The sequence below is a fragment of the Ceratotherium simum genome, chromosome 10 (genome assembly GCF_057802395.1).
Source record: "Ceratotherium simum simum isolate JZ-2026a chromosome 10, ASM5780239v1, whole genome shotgun sequence".
In the NCBI taxonomy this organism is placed as follows: Eukaryota; Metazoa; Chordata; class Mammalia; order Perissodactyla; family Rhinocerotidae; genus Ceratotherium; species Ceratotherium simum.
The window spans coordinates 6,407,676-6,434,031 of record NC_141909.1 but is presented as its reverse complement, the minus strand read 5'-3'; the positions used below and the strand labels follow the sequence as shown (position 1 = coordinate 6,434,031).

The 26,356-nt window shown below is 37.9% G+C and overlaps 1 protein-coding gene across 2 annotated transcripts; it reads right to left on the bottom strand.

Annotated features, from left to right (window-relative positions):
* Positions 1 to 662: 662 nt before the first annotated feature.
* On the bottom strand, positions 663 to 26,356 carry ARGLU1 (arginine and glutamate rich 1). 2 transcript variants are annotated; one of them, XM_004423163.3, is made up of 4 exons: positions 25,764 to 26,350; positions 17,114 to 17,339; positions 14,732 to 14,815; positions 663 to 1,489 (listed from the first exon to the last, which is right to left on the bottom strand). In XM_004423163.3, exons 1-4 carry the CDS (start codon positions 26,108 to 26,110, stop codon positions 1,325 to 1,327), a joined length of 822 nt encoding a protein of 273 aa, XP_004423220.1. In that variant the 5' UTR covers positions 26,111 to 26,350; the 3' UTR covers positions 663 to 1,324. The 2 variants fall into 2 exon arrangements, 1 of the variants encoding a protein (XP_004423220.1); XR_015553371.1 differs by having other exon boundaries at positions 1,415 to 1,489; positions 14,732 to 15,299; positions 25,764 to 26,356.

Sequence of the window (26,356 nt, the reverse complement as noted above, 5' to 3'; positions counted from 1 at the left end):
TTCTCTACTTTGATGACATGTTTCTGCATCTTAGGTAGCATTTTTATATCCATATCCTTTTCTTGAATAAATGTTTTATTACCAGTAGACTTAAACACATATAAAGATAAATGAGGAAGATTCTAGTGTATAAAAGAGTCATCCATAAGATATCACATGCAAAAACAAAAACTTCCTAAGAAGTTTAAATGTGTTCGTCCCAAAAATAAACGTGCAGGTACCCTACACTGAAGATGATTTGATGACCTTAGCCTTTTGTGAAAGCTAAGTTCTTTCTGATGGCCCACTCTGAAAATAATCTAAGATTCTATAAATTTTTAGAAGCATTTTTCTAGTCTTTATTAAGTACAATTTGTGGTGATAATACTTATATCCTAAAACAGAGGCACAGGATTGAGAATTTAAATCTTTTTCTGGATGCTTAGTCTTTCTTAAAGGTAATACTGATGTCCTAATTGTTCTATTAGCATAAATTAGATATCTGTAAAAATAGCTGTTAAATACTAATTCACAAGTATATTTAATGTATATATAAATCCTATGTTAAAAGTATAAATGAAGGGAAATATAGCAGAGCTCTAGGATTTCTAAATTGTTGACCATCAAAAAGTAAACCACCCTCTTTAAGACTTAACAGAACTTTAAAAAAAATTGCTTCAACATACGAATTTAAGACTTTACTTTATTCAGCAAAATCATTTATTTACACAGTGGGGAATGCTGGTTTGATTTTGTCAATGAAATAACAAATGGAAGAGAGACAATACTGACTGTATATATATTTTGTATCACAGCTGACCAACTGTTTCCTTACCTGTATCGGGAACATCAAGAGCAACAGTATCTCGAGGACACTGGTTTAACAATACACCACATAGGTCCAGTAACACTCTGGGAGCTTCCAATGCAATTACCAACTTTTTCTTTTTTTATAAATATATAAAAAAACAAAAAGTCAGCAAAACCAGCATTATGACGTAATAAACAGAGTATAACTCTGAAGTCAGTGGGTGAGTAAAAACCTTATCAGACCATCCGTAGTTTACAAAGTGATCTGCTCTTCCCAGACCACTAATACAGAATCCAAACAGGTGAAAAATATATCACTTTTTAGAAGACAACAATGATCTGATAAGGATTTGACTTAATAAAAGTTAAGGGGGAAAAAGAAAGGAATTGCAGAGCATAGCCCCTATTAGAACAAGCTAACTTTCCAGATTTTCCAAATTAAAAAAACAAAAACAAAACAAAAAAACCACTTCAACATGAAGCTACCATACAAAGTTTTTCCATTTTTCTTGGTAAAAAGTTCAGAGTTTGCAATTTAATCCTGGGTTTTTAATGAGAAGGACAGTTTTGGCCTGGACTTCCCCTTGCCCAGGATAATTTTTTGTTCTTCTTTTTGTTGACGTTGTCGCTCTTGTTCTAGTTTCATCCTTTCCTCATGAATCTTTCTTTGTTCTTCAACAATTCTCAACTGTTCTTCAGCCTGAAAGTTAAAAGCAAAAGTTAGAACTTTCTATGAATTTCATGTCTTCTATTAGTATTATTTGGGAAATCAGGTGACAATTTACAATCAATAGTATATTTAATAAAACTTGCCTAAGGTCACACAAAAAGTGATAGAGGAAAATATTGAGGAATTAGAAAGCAACTCCTTATTACTTATTCCTGTTATTTTCTAATTTGTTTTTTTAAGAAAAATATATGAACAAATTGTAGGAAAGCACTTACACATTTTGAAAATGGAAAGAAATTTCTACAAATATCTTGAAATCTGTGTAGCTTTTGTCCTATTACCTATTTTTGTCTATATCTTCAATGCATCAGATTAACAGATTATCAATTATGAACCAAGGCATGGATTTATTCAAAGAGTATGTTATCTACCAATTGCTATAACAATTTATAATTAGAAAGGCATACAAAAAATTAAGGAAAAATCCCCACTGGGGCTACATTATATTATCAATATACAACCAAGAAACACTAAAGACCCCTTTCTCTAGAGAAGAAAAAATCCAGAAACCTTACTGGCCTGGCTGACTGTAAAATGGTATCTGATCATTTCAAATCGACACTGGTATAATTAACTCCTGCAGTGCCTTGAACTCCTTTAGTCTCAAGCAACCAACTTATTTCCTGTTTTCTCTACATTTTTTCTCTCTTTACCAAGAAAATTCAGGCCATTCTCATGGGCTCCTTCCTCATCAAGTCTCTCCTTCCTCCTTCCCAAAGATACCATGCTCAGTTTCTTAATTCTCAACCAGATGCAATTTTACTCCTCTCTCCCAGGGGACATTAGGCAATACATGGTGGTGATTTTGGCTGTCACAACTAAGGAGTCGCTCCTGGCATCTAATGGGTAGAGGACAGGAATGCTGCTAGACATCTTACAATGCACAGGATAGCCGCCCACAACAAAGAATTATCCAACCCCAAATGTTAATAGTGCCAAGGTTGAGAAAATTTGCTCTAACTCTTGAATTTTTAATCTCAGTTATCACTAAATTGTCCTTTTTATCCTATCTGACCTTGATCTTAAAATAGTCTCTGCATCTTTTGAATGCCCTTTTATTCCCAAAGTCAAATTTTAAAAAGTCATTGCTTCCATCTCCATTATTCTACTGAAATTATTTTCTAGATGGTCAAAAACTAAAAAGTTTAGTGCCCTTTCTCTTTATTCATTCTTCTGTTCACTTGAACTTCAGTCTTTAAAAAAATTTCTCTCCTCCCACACATTTTTTAATACGAAACACTAAGGTTCAAAACACTGAAGGTCCTCCACCTGATTAGTCCTGTTTGTCTCCACTTATAGGCTTTGGGAATAGTAAAATTCAGTGACTAAATTACAGACTTTACGGCAGAAGAGGGAAAAGTAACAGATTCTGATATGCAACACAAAATGTTCCTTTCAATTTTATCTTATGGGTAGAAAAAACCCAACTTTTAAATAGGTAAGTAATACAAAACGTTTGTTTTACTTTAAGACAAGGTGTGGAGGGGCGTAGACTAAAAGGTGGAAGATGGACAGTGGGGCAAATCCACTGAAATCAAGTAAGGTCAGAGATGAGGAAGATCAGAATTAAAAACAGTGGGAACTTGGGGGCTGGCCCCGTGGCTTAGCGGTTAAAGTGCGTGCGCTCCGCTACTGGCGGGCTGGGTTCAGATCCCGGGAGCGCACTCACACACCGCTTGTCCGGCCATGCTGAGGCGGCGTCCTACATACACCAACTAGAAGGATGTGCAACTATGATATACAACTATCTACTGGGGATTTGGGGAGAAAAAGGGAAAAAAAGGAGGAGGATTGGCAATAGATGTTAGCTCAGAGCTGATCTTCCTCACCAAAAAAAAAAAAAAAAACAGTGGGAATTTGGTGGGTAGGCAAGATGGAGAAACGGAGTGGATTTTCATATCTTTGTATTCTCATAAGGTGGAAAATCCCACAGGGAGCTGAAATATATCTTCTATCTCTCAGACCTTTTTCCTAAGCTACATTTCCACTGTACACCCAGCTGGGAGACCTGAGTACTTTCAAAATTCTACACGCTCAAGATTTAAATTCCTCAAGTCTAACCCTAAAATAAAACAGCCCGTTCTACCTTCCCCACTGCCATCCACATCCTACAGTTTTATCTCCACCCTCTTCCCCTGACACAACCAAATAGTAATCATGTTTGTTAATTCTCCTTTTATATTCTCTCTTCCTTTGTCTTCTCTCACCTAGAGTTTCTTTCCCATTTCCACTGCCACCATACTGGTTCAGGGCCCCACATCTCTTGCAGACCTAAAATGGTTTCCTCGTTTCCAGTCTCTGCCCTTCAATCCACCCTACACAATGCTGCTAGTCTCACCTCTCTTGAGTATTGATTGCTCTCTCCTGCCCTCAAACTTCCAATGATTTCCACTGCGCACAGAATAGGGCTTAACTTGCCACATTAGCATACTTTCTAAGACTTTCTATAATCTGGCTCAACTTTGTTTCTACTTTTCTCTCTTAAATTTTCCTTTCTTTCTATCTTGCCTCCCTCTCTCCTTTGCTCACATGCCATTCTTTCTTCCTACTGAAATCCTACCTATACATCAAAATCCATTTCAAATCATCATCACACAGCTTGGTATGTGCAACTGAATCAACGTATAGTAAAGACTCTTAGTGTGTGTGCGTGTGCTTGCCATTATAAACACCCAGACTCATTTTCCCCTAAGGTTGTAACTCAGCCCCCAGGCAAGCAGATTAGAACCCCAGGGAGTGAAAGGTTTGAACATCACAACCTCAACCCATAAATGTAATTAAAATTACAGAAATAACATTTTTTTACCTTATCATATTAACAGAAATTCAAAAGTATAATACCAAATGCTATCCTATAAAGAGTACTCCAGCACTATCTACCAAAATTACATCTTCATACTACTTTAGCCAGCAATTTAACTTTCTGGAATTTATCCTAAAAATATACTTGCACACATGAAAAAACTGAACAAGGTTATTTATTGCAACATAGTTTGTAAAAGAATAGAAAACCCCATATATTCACCAATTTGGAACTATTAAATAAATTATGGAAGAACTATAAAACAGAATACTGTGTAGCTATTTAAAAAAAAACAAAAACAAAAAGATAGGAATCCCTATATACCAAAATGGAAAAATCTCTAAGTTATACTATTAAGTGAGAAAAGCAAAGTATCAAATAGTATGTATTGTACCCTACTTTTCTGCAAAAAAAGGGAGAATAAAAATAAAGGTATTTGTATCTGCCTCAATATGCATTTTAAACTCTGGAAAAATAAACAAAAACCATAATTGAATAGACCTTTTGGAGACGCGGATGGGAGGTAGGTGGATGGGAGAAAAAGGTAGAGAGACTTCACTGTTTATTTTTCTTTAAAAAAAATTTAAATCATGTGATCACAATACCTAATCAAAAAATTAAAAGCAAACAAGATATTTAAAGTAACATCCTTCACAGACAGAAAATACTAATTCTACTGCACTGAAATTACCTTTAGATTGGGTAAAGAAAAAGAAAAGTTCCAGTTTCATTCAAGTCTACAAACATAAGATATAAAAGTGTGTATGTGTGTAGAGGGGAAGCTGTAATTTCTCTGGAACTATAGCTAACAGTGTTATCCCTAGTGCTAAGCATATAGCGCCTATTAGAAGTACATGATAATGGAATGATTTTAAAAATGAATTGAGCAAGTGAATTTCCTGTCTTTACACATAAATATTTGTATTTTGTTCTATTATAGCTTTAAACTAAGGATAAATGTTATTCAATTACAGCTTGGCAAAAAAAAAAAACCAGTCGAGCAAAAACCAAAGCCGGTTCATTTTAAAATAGTGGCTCTCAAGTGATGAAAAATTGGTTTTCTGCCCATCTATGAGTGTGGTATGACCCTATACCTAACTTTCTAAGTATTCTTCTAAACCCTAACCACCTTCTGCCGTAACTGCCTGACATGCTGCTTCCTTCCTGATGACCCCACTTGCCAGAGGACATCCATCGTTCCTCTCCCCTCTTCTTTTGTTTCAAATTTATACAAAAGAAAGCATTATTCTCAACAGGGGGAGTGTATGTGCATGTGTATCCGTACAGATAAACAATACTGAACTCTCCTACAAGGATTACATGGAGGACCTCAGGCAGGCCAGAGAAAGCTAACACGCACAATACTGGAGCCATTACATGAGGGTGGGCCTTCCTAGCCATTACATCCAGGACTGTGCTCTGTCTCACACAGGTGGCTTTCAATCCTGCACCCAATTGAAAGAGTGATTAGTGAGATGAAATACACAAAAGCAAAATATACCATTATAGAAGAAGAGCCTTTTCATCCCTCTTTCTTATCTTCTGTCCCACCCTCCTTTGCCTAGAGGTCCTCCTGCCTTTTTTTTAAATTACTCTTTTCAAAGTATTCTCCTTTTTACACTGTTTATAATTGTAGATCAAGATGATCATTAGCAGCAATCTCTTTAGCAAATAGGGATACTGAAATCTACTACTCTCTACTTGAAATAGATATGAAATTTTACAAAATAAAAAAAAAAGCGAAGATAGAAATCTCTTTTATCAGGAGTGATCATAGAAATGATAGGAAAGAATGAAAAACATTACAATTAGGAATCATGCCACTACTCAGAAATGTGGATTTCTGCATTTTAACGTTCCAGGATACACACCCCTGTTCCACTCTGCCATGTGTAATTTTAACTCTTTGATTCCTCTTCCCTCCCATAACAAGTATTATATATATCCCACTTTAGGCAAACAACGAATAATAAACTATTAAAAAGAAATCTGACGTAATTAGCTCTGACCCTTAGCAAACTATACATTAGTAAAATTTTCTCAAGTTATTCATATATAAGGTTAAAAAAAATAACAGAAGGATTAAAAAAAGCAATCCTCCCTACTCCCCAGGGGCTTATGGCAATTTAGTTATTCTGATAGTTACCTCCTTAGGGTATATACTATCATTACGAGATATGAGATATCATTAGCTACCATCTAAAGAGAATTCATACCACCACCCCACTCCCTCTAGCCCTTTTTCTTCTCATTTTAATTCCCCTTTTGTTCTCTTTCTAACCTTCAATATGTTTTTGAAACTTCAACATTAGTTAATTCCTGAGATCCAATATAAAGTGGAGACAACTGCTTCAAGAAAGAACTGATGATAGTTGAGCTTCATACAGAATATAGCTCTGGAGAGACTCCTCTGTAATACTGGCAAAAGAGAAATCTGATACCTTCAAGATTTTATCATTCATGTCCCAAAATTTCAAAAAAATCTGTACTCATCTAGACATGGTTCTTTTAATTTTCTGTACTCTAAATTCTCTCTTTTCTTTCAGGTGAATTCTTTTGCTTGTCTTGGTCATTCATTCCTTTTTGTGGAAGTTTTCCTTAAATGCCTGGTGCTCCTTGGCCGTCAGCATGATTACATCAGGTCTTCTCTGGGTCCTACACAGACTTTCTTTCCCCTTTTCTCCCTCTTCCTCCCTCTGTATACCCTTACCACTCACCAAGTTTATCTAGTCTCTCTTTACAGTACCTACTGCCACCACACCAACTCAAGCCCTCATCTTCTGTTTGGCCTTCAGTGGCTTTCTTGTTTTCAGTCTCCATCCTTCAACACCTTATACAATGTCAATACGTTCATGTCCAGAAATTTTTTTTTTAATTGTTGTCTAGAATATATTAACATCTTAAATCAGCTTTTTACCTTACCAATTGGGAACAAATCTCTCAGTGATTGAAAATCCTAACTTTCCCACCATTTCAAACTAAACAGTTAATTGACATTCACATTTGGTGCCATACCATATTTTTCTGTCTCTTAAAATATGTAAATATATCACTATTAGCTATCCTAAGTATTGTGCTGTTTTTACTTATGTAAGCTCACTCTACTATAAATGCCCCCATTCTCTTTCCAACTAGGTTAAACTTCCGGTAGCCACTGTAACAAATTACTACAAACTGGATAGCATAAAACAACAAAAACATATTCTATTCTGAAGGCAAGAAGTCAAAATCAGTATCACTGAAACAAAATCAAGGTGCTAACAGGGCCACCTTCATTCTGGAGGTTCCAGGAGATAATCTGTTCCTTGCTGCTTCCAGCTTCTGACAGCTCCCAGGGTTTCTTGGCTTGTAGACACATCACTCCAACCTTCAAGGCCAGTATCTTCAAATCTCTCTCCATTCTGTCTTCATATCACCTTTTCCTATATGAATGGAGTCAACTGGGAGCCTGACAGCCTTCCATCATTACGTTTTCTCTGTCCCTTTCAGTCCGAATTGGCAGTGTTTCTGCTAATATAACATCCTCAAAAACACTGTGGGTCTCCCATGTATGTCAGGCTGTTAGATAAGAGGCTCCTCCACAGATTTTTCCTGGATAATCTCACCTAATCCTGGCTTTTGTAAAATGGCTGAGGGAACCTATGAGTCACAGGCACAATCTCTTCAGCACTAGCAAAAGGTTGTCCAGTCATACCCTTGGCCTTCCTTCCAGAGAAAGTTTTTTAACAGTGAACCTCCTAATTTCAGCATCTTCTACAACCTAGATAAGCCGAAATTGTGCCCAAACATCAAGTGTTTGTTCTTTTTTACTTATCAGTTCTTTGCTCAATTTTTCTCTTCTAGCATTTTACTACAAACATCAAGAAGAAACTAGACTGCACCTTCAATACTTAGAAATATCTTCAGCTAAATATGCAAGTTCACCACTTATAAGTTCTGCCTTCAACACAACTGTACAACGCAATTCAGCTGGGTTTTCTACCACTCTATTAACAAGGACCTCCCTTCCTCCAGTTTCCAATAACATGTTCTGAACTTGCTTCTCAGCTCTAACCAGAAGCACCTTTAAAGTCCATATTTCTATGAAGAGTCTTTTTAAAGTAATGTAGGCATTTTCTATCATGTGCCTCAACATCCTTCCAGCCTCTACCCACTGTCCAATTCCAAAATCACTTCCATATTTCTATGTAACAAATTACCAGAAACTTGGTAGCTCAAAACAACACAAAATTATTCTGGGGGCCAGAAATCCAAAATCAGTACCACTGGACTAATATTAAGGTGTCAGCACGGCTGTGCTCCCTCCCTTTGGAGGCTCTAGGGCAGAGTCCAGTCCTTGTTTCTTCCAGCTCCTGGTGGCTGCCAGGATTTGTCTTCTGAGCACATCACTCCAATCTTCAAAGCCAGTATCTTCAAATCGCTCTCTGCTGACTTCAGCTTCTCCTGTGTGTGTTGTGTGGTAAAATAATCTCCCTCTGCCTTCCTCTTATAAGGATACATGTAATGGCATGTAGGGCACAGTGGATAATCCAGGATAAACTCCTCATCTCAAGATCCTTAACATAATCACATCTGCAAAGCTCTTTTTTTTGCCATGGTTCCAGGGATTAGAACATGGATATCTTTTTTGGTGGTGGGGGTATTTTTAAGCCTCCCACATCAACTCATTAAAAAACACTTGCTTACATTTTTCTAAGAACTCTTTTCAGAGCTACCTCTTAACTGCAAAGTGAGATCTGATTTACTTTAAACTTAAGTACAGTCGTCACTTGGTATCACTAGGGACCTGGTTCCAAGACCCCTCTCCGATACCAAAATCTGAGGATGCTCAAGCCACTCAGTTGGACCTCTGTATCCAAAGACGCAGATCTTGTGGAAACGAAGGGCCAACTGTATGTGGAACACATTTCATATATACTCAACTCTCAAACATGGTACTATTTTTTCATGTCTCAAAATGGTGAGGTTCAGTGCTATAGTATGATTAACACAGTAAATTTCCCTATTTCGCAAGGGGTAAGGGGAAAACTATGTCAATATTGAAGAGAAGAAATATCCTGTAGATCTAGAACAAATAATTTGCATATATTTTAAAACTTCAAAGAACATCCCCCAATTAAAATTAATTTGTCATTCTTCTTATCAGCATGTTTATAATTTTATTAGAAACTGTCAGCCTAACTCTTACTACAGTTTAGGTGTTTACATCCACATTAACTAACCAGGTTCCATTTTACTACCATCCTCACCAGGGGACAGTTTGAGGGTCATTTTTCCTACTGATATAACCTCCTGGAAGAACATTTCAGCAACACCTACCACCTTTCTTAGCCTGTTTTCCTTTCTAAATAAATAAGATTCATATACATTTCAGAATAATATCTGGGTTTCTCCCAAGTACATCATAAAAAAATTATAGAGAAGAAGAATTTTAAAAATTTTTAAATACTACCTTTACCATTTTAAGGAAAATTAAAATTCTCCACTGTGTTAACAACAGCCTTTCAAATATTTAAAGACAGTTGTGCACTGCCACTACTAACCCAAGAACTAGGAACTAATCTGCCAAAAAGCCAAGCCAAGTCGAGCTGAGCCACACTGGGATTAATTCTTGTTTAATTTTATAAATCAAGTATCTGTTGGTTAATTTTTTTTGCCTCCTTATGGACAGACAAAATCAAATATCTTGACAAACAATTTGGAATTGAGACAAGCAAAAAATACCCTTGGTCTAGAGCACTTAACATTATTTTCAGATATGAGAGAGCCCATGTGGCTAAGCTAATGCATTCCTATTATACTCATTAGTGGAACCAAGCTTTGAATTTCTGCCACAAGGACCTACTTAAAGTTTGGCTCAAATTTACTTTTTTTACTAATTATTTTTATGTGATTATAAGAGTGGTATACATTACTTGCAGAAAATGTAGAAACTAGACAAAAGTATAAATGTCCATATAAGTCTACTAATTAGAGATAACTATTCTTAGCACTTTGGCATATTTTGCTGTCTATTAAAATGTGCAAATATACTTTGCAAATTAGCACAATCATAATGTACATAGAAGTTTTCTATTTAGCTGTTTTCCCCTGTATTATCAAATACTTTTTGACTACAGAAAAATCCACTGTATGCATGTGTTATAATTTATCTAAAAATCCGGGCAGTTTTCACTATTATAAATAATATGAGAAGAACATTTTTGCATGTAAATTTATTTGTATCCGATTCAGTTTCCCCAAGACAAATTCTTAGAAGCAGAACTAATTTAAGGTTCCTGATATTTACCAATTTACTGTTATTTTCTAAAATGGCCATACCCACTTAAACTCCTGGGATCACCATATAAAGAAAGGGTCTCTTCCCAGTATATCCTTGCCAACACTTGGTACTAATGAAAGGAAAAACTCTTTTCTAATTTGGTATTTCTTATTAGAGAAAAAGAAAAGAGAGGGGCATTTCCTTCAAGCTGGAATATATCTTCAGGAATTTATCACAGCTACTTTTTGCTCTACTTCTGTGAATTACCTCTTGTACATTTCTCACTCGTTTATTTATTTATTTTTTTTCCTACTAGGGAGTTGGTCTTCTTTATTGATTTGTAAGAGATCGTTGTATTATTCTTTCACGGTTACATTTAAAAAATCTCCCCCAGGGTACTTTCTTTTGCAACCTGTCTTTCAAAACCTCATCTCCCATTACTTATCACACAAACTTCTTACCACACATAAAGCGGGTTTACTACGACAATTACTACTACTTTCCCCACTATCCTGAGAGATCCCACATTGTTGCCTTTATTGTAACTTTACTTCCTGAAAGGCCTTTGCCCTACTTCATTTCTTCACACTCTTGTCCCCATCCTAAATTCAATTTCTAATTATCCATCAAGGCCCAGCTCAGGGATATCTGTTCCAGGAAGGTTCCCAGGCCACGCCAGGTGGGTCAATTATCTCACACTGTCCATACCATTTACCAAATATTTCCATATTATTAGTTAACTTTTCTTGCAGTTGTCCTTGTCTCTACAATTAATACATTCAATTCTTTAAAAGAACTTAATGTCCTGTCTATTTTTATCTCAAAATTGTTTTTTATACAAAATAGTTTCTCAGTAGAGATTATGTGAATAGTTAGCTCCTAAGCTTGGCCCTTCTCTCTTCCTCTCTCACTTTCTATAAATGCAAGAATGCATCCCATTCTTCTTGCTTTATATAGAACAATGAACTGGTCCACATTTCTAGCATATTTGTTACGTCATGAAGCAAACAGAACCATAACAAGTTAAACTACCACTACTGACATAGCCAGGAAAAGTCCCATGTTGTCTGCACCACTCTATTATACTCCCCTTTCTTTCTTAAATATCTATTATTTTAATGGGACTTTCAATATACTCCAGGTAGTATTTCCTAATGCACGTGTATAAGGACTAAAGAACTGTGTTCAAAATTGAGAGGAAGAGGAAAAGACAACAAAAATGAAAGAAACCTCAATATGCGCGTTGTATCTTTATACAATAACATTTTTTTGTCTCCTATATATTCCGTTTCCTTGAAAGCCTGTGACTACCAACAAAACCAAATAAAAATTAATTTTCTCCAACATCAACAATAATTTCTTATGCTTCCAACTTTATTGAACACAAGAAGCAAATAAGTTACGTCCAAATTCTTACCAAATTTTCTCAAATTCAAGCCTCTTTTCCCCTAAGACATCTTTTCCAGGAAGTTTTAGTGATAACAGTCAAAATAGTGTCAGAATACTGTTTGTCAGGCCAAACTCAAACGTTTTAGAACAGCGCTAGTCTAAGTACAGTCCATAAACCAGTGACAGTCTGCCAACTGTAACTGATCTACAAGATATGTAGAAACCAAGAATAAGTGTTTTAGAAGCTTTTACATAGCAATTTGACCTCATTTTTCTAATAATTCACTTTAAATGTATTTTGCAAAAGGAGAGGTCTGAGACAAACTGGGATTAAAAGACAAAAATACTGGCCAATTACCACCACTTGAGGAGCACTGCTCTAGAATATGCTTGCTAATCTTTTCCCAGTAATGATGCAAAGAAAGTTATATTTTTATGATTCATGTGGGTAAACAAAGAAGGCTGCTAGAGAAATATAAGGCAGCCAAGTTATCCCTAAGCACCCAGCCAGCCACCCCAAGGTTAGAAGGGATCAAGATCTTGGCAAGGCATACCAAGTTGAGGAGTTTTGCTGTAGGAGTCACAACTTGGCATTCCAGGCCACCCACAAACTGAACTCACTATCCAATCTCTTATCATGTCTTAAGAGGATTCCTTCCCACCTGCCTGATAATTTTGCTTCAATGTTTTAAATACCAATTATACTGTTCCTCTCTTCTGGAAATATCCATGCCTTACAAACCAGGCCGTATTTACCTTTCAAAGCTCAAACTTCAAAACTCAAATTAAGATTCACTTTCCATCTTACTTCCTCCTACCTGCACTGAGATATTCTCCTTACATGGAATGACTAAAAAAGCATTATCACATACTTATTAATGAGCATGTAGTGATATATCTTAAAATGACTACTTGTCCAGTTCACATTCATACCACTTTTTCTACCTAGGCAGATTTTAAGATCTTTTCATTGGGAAAGCAGGATTAAGTCTTCCCCTTCCATTATGGACTTCACAATAGCGACAGTGATAATTAAGAATTCATTATGTCAAGCTCACTAAGTTCCTTAGGATAGTTCCAGTATCGGCTCTTATCTGGGGCACATTATCTTTTAAGAGATCCTGCTCTAGAACCAACCGCCCCACAGTTTTAACTTTTTACCTTCTTATCAACTGCAGGACACAATATTTATGGTTCTCCTTCACCCCTACTGTCAACGGGATCCAATTACTTAGACCCTCCCAGGTCTTTTTACATGCCTTTATAAACACAGTCATAGAATTTGTTTTTTCTAAACACTTAAGTGGAGTGTACAACTTGCTTTTCTTCCTCAGTCAACAGTATGATTTAGTAGCAAATGTCTTCCTATGGTTGTTTTATTCTCAACACATTTCTAACTAAACAAAGCTTTTTTAGATATCTACAACCAAGAGTCTCTCCTAGGTCATGTCTTCATTCCTGGGCACTAAACACCACTATTCACCATTGATCTTAAGTAAATTTCCTTCCATCTCGGATTTATATTCTTACTTTGAAGGAGAATTCCTATATGCCACATTCATGGGGAAAAGGAAGTTTTTCCTCATAACACCTAACTATCCTCCTCTGTTTTTTGGATTATTTATATCCATAGTCCTTTAGTTCTGGTTTTCTTCTTCATCATACTGAGATCGCTTCAAAATATACTCACATTCTTAAGTGAAAAAACCAAAAGTTTTATTCCACTTTAAATGCTAGTTAGGTGCTTAAAAAAAATAGAGAAGTACTAAAAAACAGAATTGAAAGAAAAAATAGAAGTGATACAGATTTTTTTCTATTATTAAAAAATTACTTCAATATTCCTATATTGGCTTCTTTGTTAAAATTTAAAAATTGCCCTGTATTACCTTTTACATCTCTGTATCATATCGCAATTATTCAAGTCTCTGTATTCCTTGTTATATTATAAACTTGGAACAAGAAAAAGTATTTATTAATTTGGTACACTTACTATCAAATATATACTACCTATTTATTCCGCCTAGTAATTGGTAATAAGGCAACTACTACAAAGTGAAATGCTAAGTATTAGTTGGTTTAAATACCTCCAAGCTTTTTTTTTTTTTTTTTTTTGTGAGGAAAATCAGCCCTGAGCTAACATCCGTACTAATCCTCCTCTTTTTGCTGAGGAAGACCGGCTCTGAGCTAACATCTATTACCAATCCTCCTCCTTTTTTCCTTTTTTTCCCTCAAAGCCCCAGTAGATAGTTGTATGTCATAGTTGCACATCCTTCTAGTTGCTGTATGTGGGATGCGGCCTCAGCATGGCCTGAGAAGTGGTGTGTCGGTGCGTGCCCGGATCCGAACCCGGGCCGCCAGTAGTGGAGCGCGCGCACTTAACTGCTAAGCCACGGGGCCAGCCCCCACCAAGCTTTTGTTTTTATTTGTTTTTTAGGCATAGGAGAAGTGTGAATGAGGTTAGGAGAGAAAAAACTGGAGAGGGGGATAGTACAATTTCCCCCAGGAAACCTGTTTTAAACCACTGCAAACTTTGGAATTTTCTCCAGATTAATTATAATTTCTGGATTGTCCCCAAATAGATTTCTCTGGAAGACAGTAGCTAAAATCTAGTCAACTATTCCTACTCTTGCCTCAAATCTCTTAAAATAACCCTGAAAACTCTAAAAAATAAGTCAGTTACAGAGCATAAAATCATTCCACAGAATTTGAAAAAAATAAAGCAAATACAAAATATTTTTCATGCATGCTTTATACATACCAGTTTGGCTTGTGCTTCTGCAATTTTTCGATTATTTTCTTCCAGTATTCGCTCTAGCTCCTCACGTTTTGCACGTTCTTCCTCCTAAAGGGGAGGATATGTTAAGATGTTAGAAAAATAAAATGTTTATTTTTATTGATAAATATTTACTAATCTTCCTCTGAACTTTTTTGATCTGACTCACAGGGTAGCTTTATAGCTACCTTCTGTCTGACAAACGATAAACTGTGCAGCCACTAAAATTTGTTTCTAGCACTAAATTTAAATCATCCCTCCCAGTCCAAACAGCAACCGACTAAACCCTCCCTAATGATAGTTTCCTGGTAATTATTACTAATACTTTAATATCACACAAATCAACAAGGACAACTACAAACTGGATAGTATTTACCAAATTAAAAAAATAATATATAAAATATAAATAAAGTGAATATTTGTCTCACCAATTATGTATACCTACGTATTCTTTACCTATACTCCTTTAATCAGCATTAAAAGTTGAATATTTACTGTCTTGTCCAGTGTCCTGCAGAGTGTGCTCCTCGGCTGCCATACGCGCCAGCTTCCTCTTTAAAATGATTTGTACTGTTAGCTTGGCAATACCTGCATCAGCAGCTCAACCATTTATAAAGAAACAACATACAAGGAAGGCTGAGCTGAGGAATGCAGATGTTTATGGTAAGAAGGAACAAAAAATGTAATTCATCATTCCTAAGGCAAACAATTAATAAGAAAAATACATTTACTGTTAGTGAAAAATACAAATGGTAATCCATACTTCATGGAACTAAGGGCTTCTTCCATGGGGAAAATGGACTTAACATTCAGATGTTGACAATTTCTAAAGGCAGCTTATCTTGTCATCTACAGTCTGAACTGAAATTCAGGAATCCAGGGGGTGCATGGTCAGGAAATAAAATTCTGTAATTTATTTTTCTTGGAGAATTTAATGAGATTTTATAATGCAAACTATATGAAGATTGCTTGATGGTTTGGGCAGTGTTCAGATCACAGCATACATATTCAAATGATTTTAATATTTGGAAAGACTGTCAGAGGGTTGTGTCCGTGTGAAAAACAAAATTGTTAATACGAAACAAAAAGCAAATGAAGAGAAAAAAATCTTCCTATGATTAATAACTCGCTACAAGACAGCACTATTACTCCAAAAATATCTTCATTAAAAGCACAGATATATATAAAAATTTCATACATTCAATTGCATAGTCTATGATATCTACCAAATATAGACATGTATATCTAGTTAAAGACAGCACAAGGGAAAATGCATTTGAAAAGCTAAGCTTACTGGAAAACAGAGAGATTTAATATGATGTCAACTTGTCCACAATAATGCCAAGATTAAAAATGACAATGAGTCATATATTTTGAGTCAAATATTTAAGTTCAAGAAAATATAATGACAGGATTTCCTATGGTACACATCAACGGAATTCATACTCATTATGCAAACTATGTTGAGGGACACTCAATATTGTAAAGTAATTTGCCTTGAGTGTTTGTTTCAGTGACTTTCAACAAGTTTTAGGATCCTGGAGTAATTAGTGCAAATAAGCCATAAAGCTTCAGTAGCAAATTACTGTCTCACAGAAAGACATTTTCAACTTCTGCTCCAGCTGCTGATAAAACAAATCATGTGTTTAGCTTGACTCCAGACAAGGACAACCTGTTCCTTCATAACTCTCTAGAGAAAAAAAGGAGTTGTTAGTAGATACTAAAAAAGTGGATGAATAATCTGGACATTTTTCCTAAAAAGAGTCCTTAAAACACATTAGGAAAATGGAGGGCCTTATGATCAGAATGCTAGAATTAGTCCATTGTGTCGAAGCACGATTTGGGGTAGGGGGTAAGGGGTAAAAGAAGGAAAAAAAAGAAGAGCAAGAAAACCTATTTATCAAAAGCAGGTGCTGTCACTCAATGTTAGGCCCTGCTCTTTTTAATCTGACTGAAGGCAAAAAGCCTCTCACAGTCTAGGTAGTAAGAGTGATAAACAGAAAAGAAGAATACATAACCACAAGTGGATTTTTAACCTTTCCCCTTTACCACTCCCTGTGTCCCCCAACCCTCCCAAAAAAGAATGTAAGTCCTGCAGCCATGGCAAAAGTTTCAAACACTTCTCAAATATGTAAGCCAGTTCCATTAAATCAAAAAGTATCCTTGAATATGTTTTATGAAAATAACTTTTAAATATCAGTCAGCACTTCTGAATAGGCTAAAAAATTAACTTTCGCAGCAATGTTAAGTTTAGATGAGAAAGGAATTAGTGTGTATTCCATCTCTTTCTGAACTGAGCAGGAGGCACACCCGACACTGAAAGTTTTGCCATGGACTGTCTCTACTTTCCAAACGACCGAGCGTTACCTCTCTGGCTTTTTGTGCTGCAAGCTCAGCTTGTCTCTGTCGCTCGAGTTCTTCGAGCAACTGCTTTTCCATGATGCGCTTGGCTTCCTCCACCCTTCGGAGAACTTCTCGTTCAATTTCATCCTTCCTCTTCTCCAATTCTTCCTCTACCCTTTTTGCCACCAATTCTTCTACTCTTCGTGCTGTTTCTTCCTCGATGAGTTTTTCTTCTATTTCCTGCTGCCGACTAGCAAACAAAGTGGAAAAAATGATTTAGACAGTATAAGAAATAAACCCAAGAATTGAAATAAAACTAGTTAAAAGTCTGTAAAACACTGAGCCTGATTACATATTTCTAAGAGTTTACAATTCATTTTAATGTAACATTCAAGGAAATGACGGATACCAAGATGTTAAGTGATAGAGAAATTCAAATAAATATAAAATCATCTGTTGTGTTCCCTCTGTCACTTTCTAAATACAAAAAGACTAGTATATACAAAGAGCTTAATTCATTAGTTTTAATTTAGGAACTGTAAATATGAAAAAGGAAATCTACTTTTGTTATCAACTTCGTAAGGAAAGAACAAGCTGTTAAATATGTAGTTTGCTCACGTGCTATTCCACTCAGTCTAAAGCTTGAGCTACAGAGAAGTCAGTAGAAACTATTACGTAGCAAGCAATTTAGACCTGCTAAATTCATTCTTCCCCACTCCCCCCAAGTGAAGTCAGAATAAATACAGACTCAAAAGAGATTAAGACCGCCAAGGCAATACCAGTTAGCTTTTAGTGAGAATACAGACCAATTTATTGAGGTTCTGAATTTTATACCCTTTACTGTAACTTTTCTTCCTTTTGTTAATTGATTTTCAATTAAAAGCTCTTCTAGAGATAAGAAAGTTGATGAAAATATATTTTTATTATCAATTCTAATAACAAGTTCAATAAAGCGTGACACTGTTTTAATTTAATTATTTTAATTCCATTCAGATATTATAAACCAAATTATTTACTCAAAGTGAAATTCTGTGCTGAAAATACTGACATTTATCAAGGGACTATAGTGGAAATCCTGCACATTTTATACCACTGATATTAAATATGATAGCCGCTAGTCACATGTGTCTAGTCTGAACTGAAGATTAGTATGAAGAGAAAATATAAAAAAATCTCAAATATTTTTATTTGATTACATGTTAAAATGACAATATTTTGAGATAGACTGGGACTATATTAAGTTAACTTTACTGGTTTCTTTTTAATGTGGCTACTAGAAAATTTTAAATTACATATGTGGCTCACATTATATTTCTATTGAACAGCACTATTTGAGATGATAATTTGTGCTGAATGAACAAATTCAGAGGCTCTGGAAGTATATCTAAATCCTAAGAGGTGAATTTATTAATGCTTCAATTTTTTCACAACCCACAAAATTAAATAAAACCTGTAACCTTTATATCTTTTGATGACTCATACATATGTATCAGACAGTCATTCAATTTTTCTGTTTAGTAAAGACTTTACAGTTTCTAAGTGACCTTTAAACACCCCAATCTACTTCAATTCAACTCTTTTTTGGGGGAAGATTCAATTCCCACTCAAGTGCTTTCATTCTCAACTCCTGTTACTTATTCACAGTGATAACATACTAACACCTATCTATCTTTAACATTTTGATTCACTTCAGTTTCTGCATTTATATCTCTACATTTTTCTGTCAAGGAGATAGTAGCTACTTGAGAAAGCATAATTTCTTTTAGGTTCTAGATATCTGCAATACCCATTCTGAAGACTGTTGCTTGTTTCTTAACTATTTCCTCCCCAACACAAAATTATTGATTTTTTTTGTTTTTTTTTATGAGGAAGATTAGCCCTGAGCTAACATCTGTGTCCCTCTTCTTCTACTTTACATGTAGGACGCCAGCCACAGCATGGCTTGATAATGCAGTGCCTAGGTCCGCACCCGGGATCCAAACCTGTGAACCCCAGGCCGCCAAAGAGGAGCATGCGAACTTAACCACTATGCCACTGGGCCGGCCCCTAGGTGATTTTTATTTAAAAAAAAGAAATGAAAGCCTAACACATACTCTAACTACGCTCCTTTTCTTTTTTAACTTCCAGTAAAATTCAGTATTAGCGTAGTTTCAATAAGCCTTTATCTATAGCAGCTCAGTAAAAGAGAACAGATACCTACCCCAACATGAAAAATGAATCATCAGGAATATCTAAAGGAAATCAGGAGCAATTTCAATGGAAACTAAACTATACATCAAATATAAAAATTTTGTTTCTCTACTTCATCCAAAGAGAAAGAGAGAAATAAGAGATAGAACCAGGATGATGGGTATGTTAGGATTATGATACTCTCTCTACTTTTGTATAAACTAGAAAGCTTTTATAATACAAAGTTTTAAAAGTATATACAACCACACATATACTTTTGCTAATTGGTTCTTAAGAAATTAGTAAATGCAGAGAAGCCTAAAAAGAAACTTTATTTTAAAATTTCAAAAATGATAAAATTTAACTCTTGAAAGACTGTAAATAGTTCCAATTAAAACTTTCCACACAAAGTAAAAAAGAGGAAAAAGAACAGGACAAAGCTTTAGGTTAGCTTATCAGTAGAAAAGTTGCCAAATTAACCGAGGAATTTGGTAAAGGTGGAAGAGACTTGATATATATTCAGGGTTTTTGTCAAGCAGTTCCTAAGTAACAGCAATAGCACAACGGCTAATGGGGCCACATTTCCATAGATTCAGTCAGTAAGGAGAAAGCGAGCCTCAACCAATTTAGTTTATTACTTACAACAAAAGCCAGATCAGCATGGTGTCAGCTCCCTATGTCTCTGCTCCCACTGACGGACACCAAACAGAGGAGCCAGATGACAGGCAGTAGAGGCACAGGCGGCGGGCTGCTCTGCTGCTAAGGAGTCAATTCTGACTACAGCTCAGCATTTTTATAGCTCAGAAGGGGAGGGCAAGTGGAAAGTCCCAAGCTCAGCTGAAACCAGAAGAGAAATGGCCTAGTAGAGTTTCTCACTAGGCTGCTTATCTCCCTTTGTTCCTGGAGGAACCACAGGGCATCCACCATGACTGTAATTAAGCCTTGCTGTGTCCTATGTGGAGACAGACAAGGTCAGGGCGCCAGAGCAGAACTGTTCCCCTACAAGTATTATCAAGAATATAATTTCTGTTGCTGCTGTTATTTTTGCTAAGGTTAACATTGCTACCTCAGTAATCAGAAAAAAATTTTTAATCAATTTTTAGATCCAGTGTTGAAAAAGTTAAAGCTCAATATTGCTTTAATTCCCCTACCTACACACACTGAATTCAGAAAACCAATGGGCACATGTACAACTGAATTAAGCATGAATTCATCCTTACTGATGACAAATTTATTACCATAATCAATGATAAAGCAGCTATTAGGCTAACTTTCAGAAGAGGCACTGAAAACAAAAACAAAACCACAAACACTTTTGGTCATTAGTATCTTACAAAAGATGTATCATCTAGTATCATTGCCTATCCACTCCTTAAAACTTTCGCCAAAGGAGTTGCCACTGTCTTGATGTTCTTTTATCTCTAATCTTCAGGCACCTCTGCTGAATCCATTCCCATGCCAAGAACCTGTGCCACTGATGAAAGAGCTGAATCAAAATCTTCAAGTTTTTCAGTGGAAATGGTATAACATTAGGTCCTCATTTTCTCCATGCTCCCAGGCATTTGATCGTGACCCTAGTCACAATCAACTCTAAAAGGGCAACTATTAAAACAAAACAGCAATACAGCACTGTAAACGAGCAGCACTTTGTAAAGAACAACTGGCAATATTACTTTTAAATGTCTTCAAAACGTATGAACTCAACCCTAGGAGCTTACTTTCCGGAATCGCTTCATAATGTCAGCAAGTAGCATTTACTCAGCACAGCGCTGAACAGGTACCAAATACTGTGCCGATAGCTTTACACACCATGTCATCATTTACATCTCTGAGGCTAAGCAGTTTACTAGCTGGGCTCTGGGTCACTCCATGTTGCTGAGAGGTGAATCTCAACATAGGTAGACTCCAAAGCTAATGACCTTAAGTACTATCCTACCCTACATTGCTTCTCCAGGACCAATGTGAGAGGCAAAGCCATGCACAAGGATTTAACTACCAAAAAAAAGCATTAAAAATTTATAAAATTCTTATCAACATCAGCTAGATCTCAGGCCCTAATGTTCTGTCTCAAAACCCTCACCTCCTCTGCCTGAAATACACAGTTCCATATACTGAAGTTGCTCATAAAAGCTGCCCTTTGCTCTCACAATGAGCTTTTCATTCTTCTAAGAATCACTCATATAGATTCCAGTTCAGTTTAGATACTCTAATTCAGAAGGCTCTCGATCTGCAGTTGAACACTTAACTATATGTGAAGTGTTAACTATATGTGAACCTTAATATCACAGGCTACAGTAAGTTACCACGCCATTAACATTTTTCTGATTTGCTCCAAGTCATTTTTAGCTCCCCCTTTTTTTCAACAGTTAATACAACATGCATAAAGCATCTCAAAAGAATACATATGAAAATGATAATAAGGGTGCAGGGGAGGGGAGAGAGGGAAAAACACTGAATGGCTGGGACACAAAGAGGAGAAGGAGAACTTCTGAACTGAATTTTGAACCATGTGAAGTAGCTAATCAAAAATGAGAAAAAAAATTTTAAGGTGTGTCTTTTACTGCATTGTAAGATCACTTCCTAAATTCACCAGGCTCAATCTGGATGCACGTATATAAATTAAATAACATTATTTATTGAGGCCCATTATATGCCAAGCATAGTCTAGATACTTAAAATGCACTATTTCTAACCTTCACAATAAGCAAGACATTTACCTCCATTTCACAGATAAGAAATCAAGCTCAGGGCCGGCCCCGTGGCTTAGCGGTAAAGTGCGTGAGCTCCGCTACTGGCGGCCCGGGTTCAGATCCTGGGTGCCCACCGATGCACCACTTGTCCAGCCATGCTGAGGCGGCATCCCACATACAGCAACTAGAAGGATGTGCAACTACAACATACAACTATCTACTGGGGCTTTGGGGAGAAAAAAGGAAAAAAAGGAGGAGGATTGGCAATAGATGTTAGCTCAGGGCTGGTCTTCCTCAGCAAAAAAAAAAAAAAAAAAAGAGAGAGGAGGACTGGCATGGATGTTAGCTCAAGGCTGATCTTCCTCACAAAAAAAAAAGAAAGAAAGGAATCAAGCTCACAGGCAGGTGATTTATTCAAACCCTCGGAATTGCGAATGGCAAAGCAATCTGGTTTCCAGTCTTACCACAGACTTTCTAATTGGTTAGGCCCAAAAGAAGATTCTAACTTTCCTGTCTCTCTCCATTTTACACTGGACCTCTTGAAGGTACACTCTGCATTCTTCTGGTACTCCTTACTTTGCTTCCACCATGTGCTTGTCTTCCTCTGTCCAACTATAAATACAAACATCCCCTAAGGTTCCTTCAGTCCATGAACTAACTGCTCTTCTCCCTCCACACTCTTCTTGAGTCATTCTATCTACTCTCAAGGTTTTCCCTAGGCTTCATTCCCCCATGTCAACCCTGGATAAACTCGCTATATCCAAAAACTAGTGCCCACAGTCGCAGTGCCAAGAGGAAACTCCCCTTGATTTTTCCCTCTTCCCCATCCACCCCATTTCTGACATTTTAACCAGTGTCTGACACCGTATTTACTTAAAACATTTGGTGGTTGAGATGCAATAGCCACAATATAAACATAAGAGCCAACATTAATGTCTTCTGTTTCACAACCAATTTTATTTGCCCTAAATGTTTCTTAAATCCGTCCCATTTTCCATTCCAACACCTGCTCCCTCACTACTGTGTGGACTTACAGCAGTCAGTGATTTTTTTTTTTTGAGGAAGATTGGCCCTGAGCTAACATCTGTTGCCAATCTTCCTCTTCTTTTTTTCTCCCCAAAGCCCCAGTACACAGTTGTATACCCTAGTTGTAGGTCCTTCTAGTTCTATGTGGGACACCGCCTCAGCACGGCCTCATGAGCAGTGAGTAGGTCCGCCCGCAGCCAGGATCCAAACCAGGCGAACCCCAGGCCACAGAAGTGGAATGTAAGGACTTAACTGCTACGCCACCCGGGCCAGCCCCGTTTTTTTTTTTTTTTAAAAGGCCCCATGCCATTTACCTGCTTAAAATCTTGCCTGTTTTCAGAATGAAATCCAGGCTCTTTAATATGGCATACCAGACCGTTCTCATGATTTCCAGCCTCTATTTACCTCCCCAGTCACCTGACTTTAGTACTTATGGAACTGCATGTTCCAGTCAACGTTCACCTTTTTACTCCACTTGAAGACCACTCTGCCCCTCTCCCGTTATTCTGGCAGCGGTGGAGGGGACTCTCTCCTTTGGTCCACATGTATCCTCCCACGCCAAGCTTGACAGTCTCATTTTTACCTGCCACTCACTCCTTCCAAGATCTAAGGTGTTTACCCTTCTAGGGTGTTTCCTGTTTACAGTCACATGACTATCACAGGATTTACCACACTGCATTATTACTTTCCTACCTACCTAGCTGTCTTCAAGCTAGAAAAGATTTTGGAGAGGGGTCAATCATATTAACAGCACCCAGCATAGTGCCTGGCACTTATTAAATGCTCAATAAATATTAGATAAATGAATGAACTAACCAACAGGGATTTGTAGACAGACGACTACTTCTGCCCATTCCCAAGGCTCCAAAACCAAGGTCTTTCCACTGTTTCCTTCGCATTATTTCCAAGGCATTAGAACATATTAAATAGTGCCTATTACATGACACACAGGAACTCAGTATACAGGTGGCTACTAGCTCTGCTCTCTCCTCCCTTCACAAATGTTAATGATAGTTTAGTTCTTCTATCAAGTTGGAACTATACAGCTGCTCTATTTTCTCATTTCATCCCTGGATTTCTTCTCTGCCATTCATGTGTAGCTTGCTAAAAGCTTCTCTTCGCATACCAAGTTTCCTTTCACTTTTCCTACAAGTCTTAGCTTTTAGTGAATGGCAAATCATTACTCTTTGGAGGTCTCCTTTGTTTTCAAACGGAAAAATTATCTCAGAGATGTCTTCTTATGGAATTTTTAAAAATGTTCATCTGTTGATACTTATTTCTGAGCTAAACCTTTACAGTTAAGAATCTTGTTCCGGAAAATCAAGGTTTGCGGTGAAACAATTACTTATACTTGGTTTTTATATATATACACCACTGAGAGTTCTAAGAAGTAAAAGAAAAATGAAAGCGTGGTGCACGTTTTAAAGGAATGCAGCAAAATAGTTCTCCAGGTACTGCTTCCTCTGTAACATTATAGTTAGTGCTCCAGTCCCCCACCTCTTAATAACTTTTCTTTTAGAAACAAGCGCTGCTGGAAAATCTACATAATACCAACCCAAATGCAGAAAAATTAAAAACCCCTAGACAATTCAGTACACACAAATTTGTCTCAGGAAAATTCTAAATTCAGTTACTTTCTGCCTCGTGAGCACTTTCTAAACATGCAATGAAGTACTAAGGAAGAAGGTTGGTTAAATAGGGAGAGTTAGCACATCTGTCTAACTTGACCTTTCAACATGGCTGTGGGAAACGAACAGAGCATCAGAGTACCATGGTCTTAAACCAAAACAAAATCCTACATTTTAAAACCAAAGGTTCATTACCTTGGGATTATTTGCACCTATTCTCAGATGCAAATACTTAATTAAGAGGTGACTCCTTTTCAGAAATAAATTTTACCCAAACGGTATTTCAAGTCAGAACCTTACTGTGACTGATTTTCCCTACATAAAAGTTCTGTATGTGAGCAATGCAAAAATAAAAGCAAATAGTCAAGTGTTTTCTAAACAAGAACACTACAAGGAGAAACGAATAAGAGAATTGCAGCGAAGTTTGCTACAGAAGAATGTACACCAAAATTAATAGAAAGTAAAAAAGAGTACGCTTTGATTAGGATGGCAGCTACGCAGGTGAATCCGAGCATCAAAATTCAGCGTACTGTACACTTAAGGTTTGCGCATTTTTACACCTCAAAAAACAAAAACCAAAACCGAACAGTCCCGAGAAAATAAAAGTGACCGCGACATCTTTAACAAGAGGACTACACTAAAGTGAAACGCATTTTTGTGGGGTGTACTGTTGGACCACCTAAAGTGTCTTATTGCCGAGAAGCCCTGTCCCAAATTTAAGCTGCAATCCACGAGCGCTCTGGCCAGCAGCGACTCGCATCCCACGGGTTAATTTTCTGCTCTTCTCCAGCGGCCAGCACACGCTCTCTGCCCACATCTTCAGGATAGCTGGCTCCTCGGGCCGACGCGGCTCACCAACCCCACTCGGAACCCCGCCCCCCACTTCCGGCACTCTCCTCCTCTCTCGCGCCAAAATCGCTTTCTCCCTGTAAGCCTTTCCTACCTCAGCCCCACTGTGTTCCTTCCCAACCAACTCGGGGGTCTGTCCCGCCTCAGGCTTCCCACGTGCCAGGGCTGCAGGCTCTCGGGCAGGTTCCTGCGACGCCTCCACCTCCCCGTCCCCCTGCCCCCCAGGCGCCGCATCCCCCCGCCATCTCCCACTCCCCACCCCCCGGCCCGGCCACCTCCCCCTCCGGCTGCCGCTCCCCCCGCGGCGCTCACATTTTTCGCTGCCGCTCGAACTCGGCTTTCTTCTCCTCCTCCTCGCGCTTCTGCTTCTCGTCCAGGCTGCTGCGCTTGCTGACCGTGCGCCCGAAGATGTCGATGCGGTCGGGCGGGGACGAGGCGCGCTCCCGCTCCCGCTCGCGCCGGGACACGGCCGTGTTGGTGGACCGCGAGCGGGACCGCGACTCCCGCCGCCGGTTCCGTTTACTTTCCCGGGATTTGGAGCGCTTGCGCACACGCTCCTTGTCCCGGGACCGCGACCGGGACCGGCTCCGCTTCTTGTTGTGTTTGCTGCTCTTGGTGTGTTTGGAGCGGGACGAGCTCCGGCTCCGAGACCGGCCCATCCTTCCGGGCGACGCTGGGACTAACCGCTGGCCTCAGGCTCCACACGCGCCCGGCTCCCCTCGCCTCCGCCTCCGGACGCGGGCTGACCGTCCTGTCGAGGCCGGGGGAAGGAAAGCCGTCAGGCCGCTGACTTTCTACCGCTCCCTGAGGCCGAGGGCCGCCACGAAGGCTGCCTCCACGAAAAGGCCGCAACGGCAGGAGTTGCTAAGATGGCAGCCGCGGCTGCACCGGCCGACCTTCCCACA